Raw genomic sequence first — 13,548 nt, forward strand, 5'->3', positions numbered from 1 at the left:
AGCAACGACAACCAATGAAATTACTCAAATAATTAATAATAATAATTATACGCTGTGTTCGAATAGGAATATGGAAAGAAGGGGCGAACCGATGTCGTTGTCCACAAAGTAACCACGAGCGCAACCTATTCCACAGAGACCAAGAAGACTACCACTGACCAAGAAGGAAGAGGCCGAGAAAATCACATGCGGTATGCAATAAGACGGGATAATTGAACTATCGACCAGCCCTTGGACTTCGCCGATAGTTTTGGTCAAAAAATATAGGTCAATACGTTTTTGTGAAGAACATCGGCAGTGGAACACCGTAGAATGCTACTTCCATTTGACGCCAAAAGGGTCAGAGCTGCAAGTACCGATATGATCTTTCGAAAGGACAGTACATGATCCGGAGGGATCATCCTTAAGAAGGATGCAATGTTAAAAACGCGAAAGTAATACCGACAATATAAACAGGCCTTAAAAATAGAACATAGTTGTTACTTTTGTTTTTCCAATTATGAGTTATAATGATCAGGTTTTAATCCTAAAAATATTTCAATACTTTAATGATAATACTAATGTGTTCATTTACGACCACTTCAAACTGTTATTATGATCTTATGCCTGTAATTTTATAATAATTGTTTACTTAATATGATTTGTGCACTCATTATTAATTATTAATTGAAATTTAGTTCTTCCTTAAATTACTTTGTGAGTAATTTTTCTTGTTAAAACTTATGGATGAGTTCTGCATTAGCCATCAATTGTTCTCTTATATCTTTGTAAATTTCTAAAAAGGATTAATTTCCCGTTGAAATTCTAAATAAATAAATAAATAAAAATATTGCTGTATAAAGTTATATTTCGCCTTTCCACTTTTTTAAGAAATACTTACTTTATGCCTATTTTGCAGTTGTACTGGAAGACACATATTGCACTTCTTACAGTGAAAGAATTTATCTGCTCCTCCAATTCTACAAATTCCACAACCATTGCAATGATATTGATTTTTATCCTCATCATCAAATAGATTGCACTCCAAGCAAGTATACTAGAATTAAAGATAAAGTTTCAAAACAGATTTCATATTCTTATTTAAAAGTTATGAAATAAAATTAAAAATACTATCAAATTAAGGTATAATTAATAATGTCTTTTTGCCCTTTTGTGAACGCTTTTAAAACACATTGCTTCAAAATATGTTACGTGAAATCGGTTGGTGTATTAAGACGTTAGATAAACTTTTGACAAAAAAAAAACAAGAGAATGGTAATTATTTACCTAATAAAAATTAAAACCATTTAAGTGAGAAAATTATGGGTGTTTAAATTAATAGATTTACAATTCATCATTTGGTAATTCATGGAAGTGTAATGCTTAATCATGGATAGTAACAGTCATATCTATGGTGGATATGAACAAAAAATGTGTAAAACTGGTGTAAGACGCACTTATTGTAATAAGCTTTCTTTTGAGCTGCCAGAATAGAAAACATCAAGTAGGAAATGAGCATAACATTTTAGTATACTGTGATAAGTTAATTTAGATAGCAAGATATCTCAGATAATGGAAAATCTACACGTTATTGGTAAGCAATAAGTAGATTCTCAACATAAAATTCAAAAAAAGTTAAAAGGTAAATTTTTAGAAAACAACTGAAAAATCACTAAAAGATATGGTAAAAAAATATCAGTCACGGACAGCCTCATTAGAATAATATCAATAAAAATGACAGCTGTTCTAATGAGTCATATGCAAAGAAAGTCAATAAATTTCGGACACAAAACGTGACAGTTATAACAAAGGAAAAAAAAAACATTTACTGAAGTTAAGAACAAAGCAAATGTTAAAAAAGTCCGTATTAAGAAAATTAGTCCTATTAAGTATCATCATAAATGATGTGATTAACAAATTAAAAATTGAAGCTTCTGAAGATGTTTGCAGACGATCTCATCATTTTTAAAACTTGCCGATTCTTGAAGAATATAGATATAGATATATGTCTATTAATTAATTCAGGGACCTTCTTGAACAAAGTTGACTAAAAGTTCCTGCCCAGATCTGCTGCTGCATTCGTTCACGATTTCCTCTTTTCAGTCGCTTACTGAAGGCGGATATCGAGCATTTACTTCACAAATCTTTCACATCGCTTGTACTTTGTAAAATCGTTCGCATACCTTCCCATCGTCTTGAACTGTTTCTAAGACTTCTGAAACTGTGTTCTTCAGAAGTACCATTTGATGTTTGTTTCTGGTTTTATCTGGAATCATTCGTTTCAACACGCCGTGGTCTAAGGTAAAGGAACTCCACTGAGCCCAATAATTTTTGGTTGTTTGACTTAGGTGGCTTACATCTTCCCACAATCGTCTTAAGGTTCCATCTTCTTTTCATCCCATTATCGGGCCAATATCTTCGTCTTCTCTCTGGCCTTCGATTAATTCCTTATCTCTCATGAACCCTCAGACAGAACGGTGGTTCGCATACAACGGATCGATGCCAGTTCTTCCTTCTTCTCCGCTGATGAAAAATGTTTGCAGTTTTCGACGCAAGGTCTCCGGGATAGCGCACCTTACCGTGTTGTTTGCCTGGGCGATGCTCAATGTCGAACTCGTATTCTTGAAGTCATTGTAACCATCGTGCAATTTGCAGAACCACTTCAGCGAGGCGTGATCCATTTTTAATAGAAACTGCCGTCCATGGAAATGTAAAGCGGTTTTAACCACAGCTAGTATATCTCGATGGGTGGCACAATAATTTCGTTCCTGTTTCGAGAGTGTATAAAAGTACCCGATGACCTTTTCCTTTCTCTTTTGTACGTGGGATAACACACCACCAACTCTCACATTACTAGTGTCGGCATCAACTATGATGTGTTCGCTGAACCGTAGGTATGTCAAAATGGGGGCTCCCGAGAGAATAACAGATTTTTAAATGCTTTTTGGCATTCGAGTGTCCATTGGAATGAAACTCCATCTGTAAGTCTGTGTAGTGGTCGGCTTTATATCAGCAAATCCTCGTATAAATCAAACCAAACAGATTTTACAGTTAACTCCTTGTAATACAGTGTACATAAGTCTTTCGAATGTATCCGGTGCATTGCACAATCCAAAAGATATCGTATTGAACTACCATATACCATTCCAGAAGTCTTCTCCTTATCCTGCGGATGCACATGCACATGCTGGCATCCACTTTTCAAATCAAGAGTAGAAAACAATATAGTTCCAGCTAGACTGTTTAGTGTGTCGTAGATTCTGAGTAATGGGTAGCTGTCCTGCATTACATCGTTTAGTTTACTGTACTCCACGCAAAATCTCATGGAACCATGTTTCTGGTGTACCAGTATTATAGGCAAGGTTTAAAAACTTTGAGATGATTCGATCATCCCTTTTTTATGCATACATGGAGTTCGTTGAGATAGTTACTTGACTGTTTCACCAGTTCTGTTAAATTTGCAGGAAGTGATGTCGGTTCGATCGACCACTATAACTGCTGCAGTTCCCAGCAGAATGACCAGTCTTTCATCATTCCCAAAATTTTGCGCTCCGTTCTCCTGTGTTTCTAGCAATGGATTTCTTCATATCGATTACACATTTCCTTATAAACGACATGACACCTTCTTTTGTAATTACACTATCGTCGATTGCTGCTTGTTGCACCCGTACATGACCTTTGAAAGCTTGTTTCGCCGCTTCAAACTCCAGGGCGTGTGACAATGCTTCATTAGTTCACTAGTTGATCGTCCCTTAATCTATCGATAAATATTTCTAATATCATTTACCTTTTCTTCTTATGTTGCCGCCTCCGGCGAGTAGGGGCATTGGTGGAACTCCAGTCTGTCATAAATCTACCTAACTAATGACATCAGCAATGCATATACATTTCCAAATAGCCTGCTGTATCATTGCCTACTATTACATATATCATGGACCACCACATATTATTTTTCAACGTTCGAAAACTGCTTCATTATGATTTACGAGCCCAACATATATATACGAGGTGTTTCATGGTGACCTCCCATTAGTCTATTTCGGAAACTACTTCGATTTGAATTTTGAAAATTTTAACAATAGCATTATTGGGTATGCTCTCCTTAATTAAAATAACGGCATCTATGTAGCACTTCCGGTTATACAGGAAGTTAACATCAACTTCGTTATTTTAAATGGAACATCCTGTATATTATGACGGTTTTGAATTCTACTTATGATTTTAGATTGACTATCATGATGCTTTCTTACTTCTGAAATTTACCGTTTTCCAGATATTAACTTTTTTAAAAAAAGTAACACAGAGCAGTAGACAGCAAAACAGCATGCCTTCTTTACAGTAAGAAAGCTGGAGCAACATTATTCTCAGGAAAGATAGTTGTTTTATGCTATCCACTGCTCTATACTACTTTTTTCAAAAAAGTCAATATCGAAAACGATAAATTTTAGAAGTATGAAAGCCTTATGAAAGTCTATCTAAAGTCACGAGTAGAATTCAATATTGTCATAATATACAGAGTGTTCCATTTAAAATAACGAAGTTAATGTCAACTTCCGGTATAACCGGAAGTGTTTCATATATGCCATTATTTTAATCGAGCAGAGAATACCCAATAACGGTATTGGACAAACTAAATAATACACTAAATCTACAGTTTCCTGTCTAAGTTGAAACCTGAATACATTAATTTTATGCAGTGTTCTACGTGGTGCACATATCCGTATATTTTTCGAAAGGAAAAAAAAAACTCGTTCCGAAATATAGCCGCGCGTTCGGAAGGGAAGAATGGAAAAAAAACCAATGATGGTAAGCCGAACGCAGTGCTTGCATACGTTTTTGCTTACCCGCCACACACGAACTGAAATTTTCCTCAGAATCGCGTCAGCACTGTGCCGAGTGGACGTTAATTACCTAAACTTTTTGGCGATCTGTCCGTTTAACACTATTTTATTACATATCTAACAAACTGTGTGAACTCGAAAATTTAATAATATCTGAATAATATCATCAAAAGATTTTACTGACATCTTGCAAAATTTTAAAAATTCTTCTGGGTCTCGTAATTTTGCTCTTTTGAGATAGAATTGGCACTTTTATTCTCTGCGTATTTAATGGGTTTCCTGTTTTTCATGTTTAGTGCCAGTAAAGGTGCAATCGAAATCAATTCGTCGCCGTTGTCCTTGTTATGAAACGTATTTTCACGAATGCGTGACTCAACATACTGGTAGTATAAATTCCTAATACAAAAATCCAACGTCTGCGCTAGTCATTTACCGGAATTCCGTATTAGGAAATTGAATGTGGAAACCATACGTTTGCGGCCGACCTGTAGGGCTTAGCTTTGTTCTGAAAGGATTCAGAATGTGACGTTTAGAAAATATGGTCTTTGTCACTATGTATGTTGGGTTGTCTGCATGTTGTATTACATATAAAAGAAATTATGAGTGCTGTCAGCACAGGACAAAGTAGTATTACCTAGTTAGTATCAGTAATTTCTTATGCTGAAGTGTACGATGTGTTGCATACCTATTTACAAACAATTCCTTTAAATTTAATTTTTCAAACAATTTTTAACACAAAGAAAGTGATTAAACAAACTGTTCACAAAAGTGAATTTCGACCACTCGAAGCAATGGTGCTGACAGTTTTGAGCTAACAGTGACTGATAGGAGGAAAGAACTAGTAGTAGTAAAGTAATTACTGATCGTGAAAGTGATTGTAAAGTAATGCCTTATAACTTCTGAAGTAGATAAAATAAAAAATATCTAGTAATAAAGAGGTACTGCTAATCATTTAAAACTTAAAGATCATGCTAAATAAATCATAAGTGAAGCGAGTAAAAAAATTAACAGTATTGGTACCGGACCCTAACGAGGAGAGCAGGTATTCGGATTTTTATTTTTTCATATTTATGGTGTTTTAAGGTCAACAATAGGGCATAAACTTGTCGCAGCAGTGGTGTATGCTTTTCAACCATTTTCGAGAAAATCAAATATAAAAAAATACCGTGCCCTTTTTATTATGGATTAAATTGTGCACTACTATCAAGCGAGATGCGTAGCCAGAAGCATAGCACTGTGGTCTAGTAACCCAATGTTACGGGTTCGAATGTATGTGTGTATGGGAATTTATTTCTTTCATTCGTTTTTAACTAATTTATATGTCTAATTTAAAATTTTTAAAATCTTCAACTAAAAAATATTTATTACTAGACAAGATACAACAAATGAAAGACTGCAACACCATTTGGAAAGAAAAGGATAACGAGAATGCTGGGGTATATAAACTCGCTCCGTTTACGAAAAAACTACTGTGAATTTCCTGCTTCCTCCCAGTTAGTAAAATTATAAATGTGTGCGAATAATAAACATATTTATATTGCTGTGATATACACTTGAATAAAACTAATAACCTGATTAAATTTACTTTCAATTCGTCGAAATAACTATAACTTAGGCTAATTGATGTGCATCCGCTCTTCTGAACACAACGTAACTCAAAGAAGCTGGAAACAGACTAACAGTCATCAGCTGAAGATTACCAGCGTCCAGGGCGCATCATAGGGCGTAGTTATGCCACCGTTCATCCTATTTTGGTCTAGTAATAATTATTTTTATTTAATTTTGCTTGGGACATCCTACTTTCTACTCCGAAAAGTTATTTTCATCGATCGTGTAGGAGACTTGAAAAGTGTCAAAGGAAACATTCGATTAACAAAATCATTGATGTGTGGTTCCCATCTTAGATTGGAATAAATCTAAGTACCTAAAAATTTCGTTCCGTTCACATTTTTTATTTCTTCATTATCTATATGTAAATTAAATTGAGTCGGTGATAGACGATATCAAGTGCTTTTCGTAAATCTAGAAAAATGGTAGCTAACGGGCTTACAATATCTACTATTTTGAGTATAGCCTTTCAGTGAGGTAAGAAATGGCGTGTTCTATACTATATCCTTTTCTAAAACCCTATTAGTGATCGATTTTTATTTTATTTCTGTTTAACAAATTGACAATTCTTTTTTTATTAGTTTTTTTAGAACTTCAGTAATGTTTGAATGTAGTGCTATTGGACTGTAATTTTTACAAAGGTAGCTTTCTCCTATATTATAAATTGGGATTTTGGTAGCAGATTTTAAGACACTCGGAAAAGTTCCAATTCCAATCATTAGCTTAATTATATGGAATAAACCTGGTAGTATATTGTGTTTAATAGTTTTATCATTACTGTAACGTTATCCAATCAATTTTCTGTATTTGTTTTTAGTAAGTTTACTAGGAGTTCAACCTCTGCACAATGACTTGCTTCAAGGAAAATCAAATGATTAGGGGTAGTCAGATTACATTCAGGGCAATTATCAGGGAAATTTTTTGTTAGATTTTTGGAATTCATAAAATAATTATTGAAGCAACTTGCTATAGTACTTTTGTAGGTGTTTTTTTTTGTCGTGTTCCTTGATATAAATAATTTTAGTGTATTTACTAATTATTTTTTAATTGCTATGAATATTTTTATTTATAAAGTCCCAGAGATCTTTTAAATTTTTAAAACATTCTCTTTATTTTGAGTAAAATTTATCTTTCACTTCTGCTACGACTTTTTTAGAGTATTTTTGAATCGTTTTTCCAGATTTTATACAATTTGTCTTTTTTATTATAACATTTAATAATCGAACTAGTTAGGTACCCACAATCTTTCCTTGGTCTATTTTTTGTTTTAACTTTCACACTTTTAATAATTGAGCTTTCTCTTAATTCAGTCAATCTTTGAATTCAGTAGCATTGTTTACATCATTGATTTCAGCAAGAGCTCCAATTTACACTTTCAGCTAATTGTTTCATTTTATTCTAATCTATTTTCTCTAGAACTTCAGTATTATTTATTGAGATGTTGGTTTCAATATTTATTCCTCCCTTTTTCCCATGTTGCTTGTATCTTACGAAAGTAACTTTAAGATTGTCTTAAAGTAGTTTGTGAAGTAGTTCCAAGTTTAAGTTTTCATTTCTGACTTGTATAGTGATTTCTGGTGTTTGTTCCAATTCTAAATTGTTTTTTGATGTGACTGCTACATTGGCATAAAGGTTTCTTGATTAGTCCTTCACCGTTTATAGTAATTCTTTTAAAATGTTATACATTTTTTTAGTTCATCATTTAACTCTACTGATTTTCTTCTTCAGAATATCGTTATAAACCATATATTCCTCATTTATTGATATTCCGCCAGTATTTAGATTTATTTCTTTGGATAAACTTTCGATTTGTTTTAAATATTTTCCATACTCCATATTCAAGCCCATACAGCATTAATCACATTTTGTTTTTAAGTTTTAAAAACTTTTCTTGTCAACATTTGCGTTGTTGGTGATGTACTCATTATAATAGAAGTTTATAAGATAGCGTTTTATATGTAAAATACCTTTCTCTTTCTGAATACAAGAAAAGTGAAGCACATTATCACAGTTTAAACTAACAGCAATTTTTGGTCCTGATCTCTTTCCAGAACTTATCTAATTTTTCTGTCTGCGTATACAAATCTACGCCATCCAAGGTGGCGGGTATTTTCTTTTTTATTTTAAATAAACATTTATTAATCTAACTCGATCTTGTAGAAGTTTCTTAGTATTATCATAAGCTTTTATAATTCCAATAGTATACTTAAGTATACTACGACCTAAATTTTCCTGTTATGGAAGCTTGGAATATTAATATACTGTTGTTTTTGAGATTTATGCTAAAATATACCTGTTTACGTATAGTTTTTGAATGGTAATAAATCTTTGTCAATTTTACTATAATAATGATAATCTTTCCCATTCGGACCTACTGAATTGAAGTCGAATAATATCTTTTTGAAAAGCAGAAAATTAGTTAGCCTTTGACCCATTTTAGTAGTAAATTAAAATCCTCACCTAACCTAGATTATATTAGGTGCTTAAAAGTTCACCCCTCATAAATGAAGCTCCAAATACAATATTAGCTGCTATTGGAACAATGTGTTGCGAGTGGTGCCATTTGAAAAGTATTTACCTAATTGTAAGCTAAAAGTAACCACTGAACCCACAATTTAGTGAGTCAAAATCAAGACTTACTATATTACTAAACTTTAATAGTATTTTTGAAAAGCAAAACTACCTTTCCAAATCGTATTCCACAGTTCTGACATTCGGCTTGCACTGGTTGACGTGTGTCGCACAATGTACATATTAATTCACTAACTTCTTTTCGATTCATTGTATGATCTTCTCGTTCATCATGACAAAATCGGCAAGTATATACTTTATTGCAACAAGGAGTCTGAAATAAAAAAAAGTTATATCTACATGAATGCTACATATCAATGTATTTTTATGAAAATATTTTCCTAAAAATATTAAAACTAGACTTAACTAGCAATATAAAATAAAAGCACTTACAACAAATTTTGACTTTCTTTTATAATGTGCACAACCAGGAGATTTTATTGCCTCTTCAGGGGGGCCTTCTGCTCTTGGTGTTAAAGACATTTTCCTACAATTTACTACTTCAAAATAAATACTTTAATTTATTGCACTAGTTACTTGAAGTATAACTAACCTTTCGCAAATTTATAAAATATGATCCCAATATACAGTAAATATATAAATATATTTAAACCGTAGATAAAATTTGAACGTATTAATAAATTATTTATTTTGATTACAATAATACATTCATAGACAAGAATACATTGTAATTGATTGTAATCATATTGTAATACATAAAGGCAAAACCATAAATAAAAACGGATAAACGGAACTATAGGATAGAACTTATCATAGATAGGAACTACCTAGGTTAGAAAGTTAATAACAGTTAATAATGAGTTTACAAGTTTTACTACTTACTACTGAAACTCGCACGACTTTTCAGCACCATAGATAAGAGATTAAAGTGTATCACAGAAGAGACTCGCGGATGTTGTGTCATCTGGCGCTGAGACGACTGAACTAAAGCGAAAAGCGGGCAATTGAAATGTTTTTTTAAATTTGTTTTGTTGTATTTTAAAGGGAAATAAAGGATTAAGTGAATAATTGACAAGAAACAAGCAATCCTCTTAACAATTGAAGAAAACAATTGTAACTTGACAATTGTTGAATCTGTTCACTATGAACCGTAGCAGTAAAGTGTGACCTGCAATAGAATAGTTTGTTATAGCAACACCACCAATAAGCCGTTGCAAAAAAAAACAGGAAAAAAAATGTTACCTATATTTCACTGTACTGGTTTCCGTTAATTGTTCTTGTAATTAATCGTCAAGTTTCTTTACAAACCGCAGTTATCACGGATGTGATCGTGTCGTAATCGTTCCTGTACTTTATATAATATGATTAATATTGGAAATTCAAAGAAAATGGTACAATTTCGTAATGTCGTTAATACAACCTGCAACAATTCCTTGTGGGATTAAAAGACATTGTTGATGATGAGCGCTTTGAAGGAAGTAACAAAAGCCGCTGCAGTGAGGCCAGCATTTCGTGCAGCATGACTGCAAATGTTTCCGAAAGAAACAAGAAACAAGTTTTTTTGGGGTGGGAAAGACAATCCTTCATTGTGGAGGGAATTCTACAAGGCTGGAAATCCGTTTAATGTGTGTATCCGATTTTGAAGGGATGGTGGGACGATTGTACATTTACTGTCATTAAACTTCGAAATGGAAATTGCTTTTACCCACAATTGAGAATTTGCGACCTCCTCATCAGTGTAAATCGCAGTACCAGTATCAAAAAATGTTACAATTACAAAAAAAGGCTTATTAGGAATACTACATGACTTTTCCCGTAGCAATGTCAAGTAATATAAACACCGGAAATCGACGTTTGTAAGGGTAGTTACGTCAATACGGTAAGAATAAGGGAAAACTTATACTGGCGATTTGCTTTATATATTGTCCTGCGACTTTCAGCTTTCATAATTTTATTCGATATTTTGTGACGTACGTACATTGCTGTGACGTGGGAGTTTGGGTTATGTATAACGTCCTATTTTACGCACTTGTATAGGACCTTACAACACATTCGTCTTGCTATTATATTTGCGGTCGTATTTAATACTGATTGACGATACAGTAATACGACGTTTGTTCACCGTTGGACTCCCAACACCAGTCCAGCTGAATATCAGGTAAGTTAACTGTCCTTCAGTTCTTAGAGACCGAGTATGCAACGTCCCTATCGATGTCCTTCTATTTGTATATACCTTCACGAATAAGTCCCATAACAACAATTCCCGATATCTGCCACAAACCATTCTTAGAATGGCTTACCCCAAGAGCCCCGCATTCTTGGAGGGTCTCTCCATTGCGGAAATAATGACCCTAGCCGACGACCTTCAGGCCAAGCTCGCCACCATCCATGAATACCTTAGGCATTATTCATCAAAAGCATCCCCAACCCCAATAGCTGAAGACATTCCTCCTAGCACTTCAGCCACTTCTTCCCAAATTATTATTGGGAATTCGGATCCACCCGCCGCCAGCGCCGACGGCTTTCCGCTGCCATCGCCAAAAATCCCTTTGGCCAAAAATCCGCCGCGAAATGGACAGGAACGGTATCATCGCCCGCCGAGCAATTAATACCCAGGATTGCATCCGCGTCTACCCAAAATCCGTTGACGACTTCCGTCGCTTATCTTCCTTTCTCGGCGAATCAAAGGTCGAATTTTCCACTAACCAGCTCCAACAGGACAGAGACCTTCATGTCATTATCCGTGGAGTTTGTGAATATATTACCGACGACGAAATACTTCCGAACTGGCTTTAAAAGGCTTTTCTATCCGTGGCGTCCACCGTATGTCCAACGGTGGCAAAATCTGACCCCTTGTGTCCGTCCGTCTGGACAAATCCGCCCAAAACTCCAAGACAATTTTCAATATTGGTAAGCTCTGCGGGCTCAATGTCAAGGTTGAGCCTAAAAGAGCATCAAAAGACGTCCCACAATGCCGCCGTTGCATGAAATTCTTTCATACAGCCAACTATTGCCATGCAGCATGGGTCTGCTCCTTCTGCGGCCGTAATCACGTTACCGCCGAATGTAAGCCCAAGGACAAAAAGGACGCCACCCCCACCAGTGCCAACTGTAAGGGCAACCATCATGCCACTTACCGCGGCTGTCCCAAAGTTCCTAAGAGAACCGCACCCTCCGTGAAGGCTATCACCCCAGCCCCATCCTTAACAGCTCCAAAGGTTACTCAACCAACTCTTCGCCCGCAAGCTACTCCCGCAACGTCGATACCCCAAAAATCTTACGCCAGAGCAGTAAGATCAGCACCCCCACCCCCTCTGTGTCTAAGGCAACCGCACCCTTAGAACAGAAACTTCAGGCTATCGTCCAAACGATGGTAGCCAGCTTAGTCGCCGTCTTACAGAATCACCAATGAGCAACGCAACCCTCCCAAACCACCTTCGTATTGTCACGTGAAACGCCCGTGGCATTAAAAACAAATTGATCGAACTCAAACACTTCCTCGATGATCGGTGTTACTTGCATCACCGAAACTCACCTTGCTCACAACCATAAACTTTTCGTCCCAAATTTCACGACCTACAGAAGGGACCGTGAAAATTCCAGAGGCGGCGGTGTACTCATTCTTGTTAGGAACTCTGTTAAACACAAGCCTGTCCCTTCTGCTACAAACTCTTTAGAAATCGCCGGCATTGAAGTATCTCTCACATCCGGCCCTCTCAAGGTATTTTCCCTTTACTCACCACCTTCAGAGCGTAATTTCATAGAACTACCGCTTCTTTTCCACCAAAACATCCCGACCAAGTCGAATATTAAAGGCATATCACTTCTTGCCAAAAGTATGGACTTCAATCTAACAACTGAAGCTCCAAATTCTCCCACCTTCATTCCCGCCCCTACTAGACAGCAACCTGATATTTTGGACATCTTCGTCACGAAAATTGTCAACCTTTCCGCTGAACCGATCGCGCTAGACGCATTAGATTCCGACCACCTTCCGGTCCTAATAGAAGTCGGCCGCCCAATTCTTAATCCACCAAAACCAATAACTTCTCTAGATTGGCTACATCTCCGTTACATCCTTGAAACTTCTCCTGTCAAACAAGATTACCGACGCCATCGAGCTCTCCACATCTTCCCGTCCCAACTCGACCACGACCAAAATACTACCTCCGGATATTCTTGCCCTTCTCAAAAGGAAAAACAGGACTCGTCACCTATGGCAAAGGCACCGCAATCCCGTTCACCGTGCCGAACTAAATGCCATATAGCGTGAACTTAAATCTCGCCTTACGGAAGTCTGCAGCGCCTCTTTCGACCATTACATCTCGCAAGCAGAAACACACCCCCAAAGTACTTGGAAAGTGATCCGCTCTCTTCGAAACAGAGCTCCCCACCTTCCACCCCTAAAGCAAACCGGCACTGTCTACTGTTCAGACGAAGAGGAGGTTGCAGTTTTCGCAGACTCTCTCTGCCTCCAATGCTCTCCACTACCAAGCCCTGTGGATCTCGCCGTCTTTCATGAGCATACCAAAGCCACAGCTCAAAACTTCACCCCATTGATCCTGATTTCAAGCCTGCCTCCCCCCGT

General features: G+C 36.1%; 1 protein-coding gene across 6 annotated transcripts in view; it reads right to left on the reverse strand.

Annotated features, from left to right (window-relative positions):
• LOC108737030 (RING finger and CHY zinc finger domain-containing protein 1) overlaps positions 1-13,548 on the reverse strand; it is a 45,200-nt gene that overhangs the window by 24,094 nt on the left and 7,558 nt on the right. For 2 of the 6 annotated variants that reach the window (XM_025980539.1, XM_025980535.1), the window contains exons 2-4: positions 9,393-9,496; positions 9,112-9,273; positions 881-1,036 (exon numbers count right to left, since the gene is read on the reverse strand). In XM_025980539.1, coding sequence (XP_025836324.1) covers positions 881-1,036; positions 9,112-9,273; positions 9,393-9,496 — 422 coding nt within the window. Of the gene's footprint in view, positions 1-880; positions 1,037-9,111; positions 9,274-9,392; positions 9,500-9,552; positions 9,739-9,842; positions 9,861-13,548 lie in introns of those variants that run through there. The other 4 variants (XM_025980538.1, XM_025980540.1, XM_025980537.1 and 1 more) reach the window with 4 other exon arrangements.

The sequence above is a fragment of the Agrilus planipennis genome, unplaced genomic scaffold (assembly GCF_000699045.2).
Source record: "Agrilus planipennis isolate EAB-ADULT unplaced genomic scaffold, Apla_2.0 scaffold113, whole genome shotgun sequence".
NCBI lineage: Eukaryota > Metazoa > Arthropoda > Insecta > Coleoptera > Buprestidae > Agrilus > Agrilus planipennis.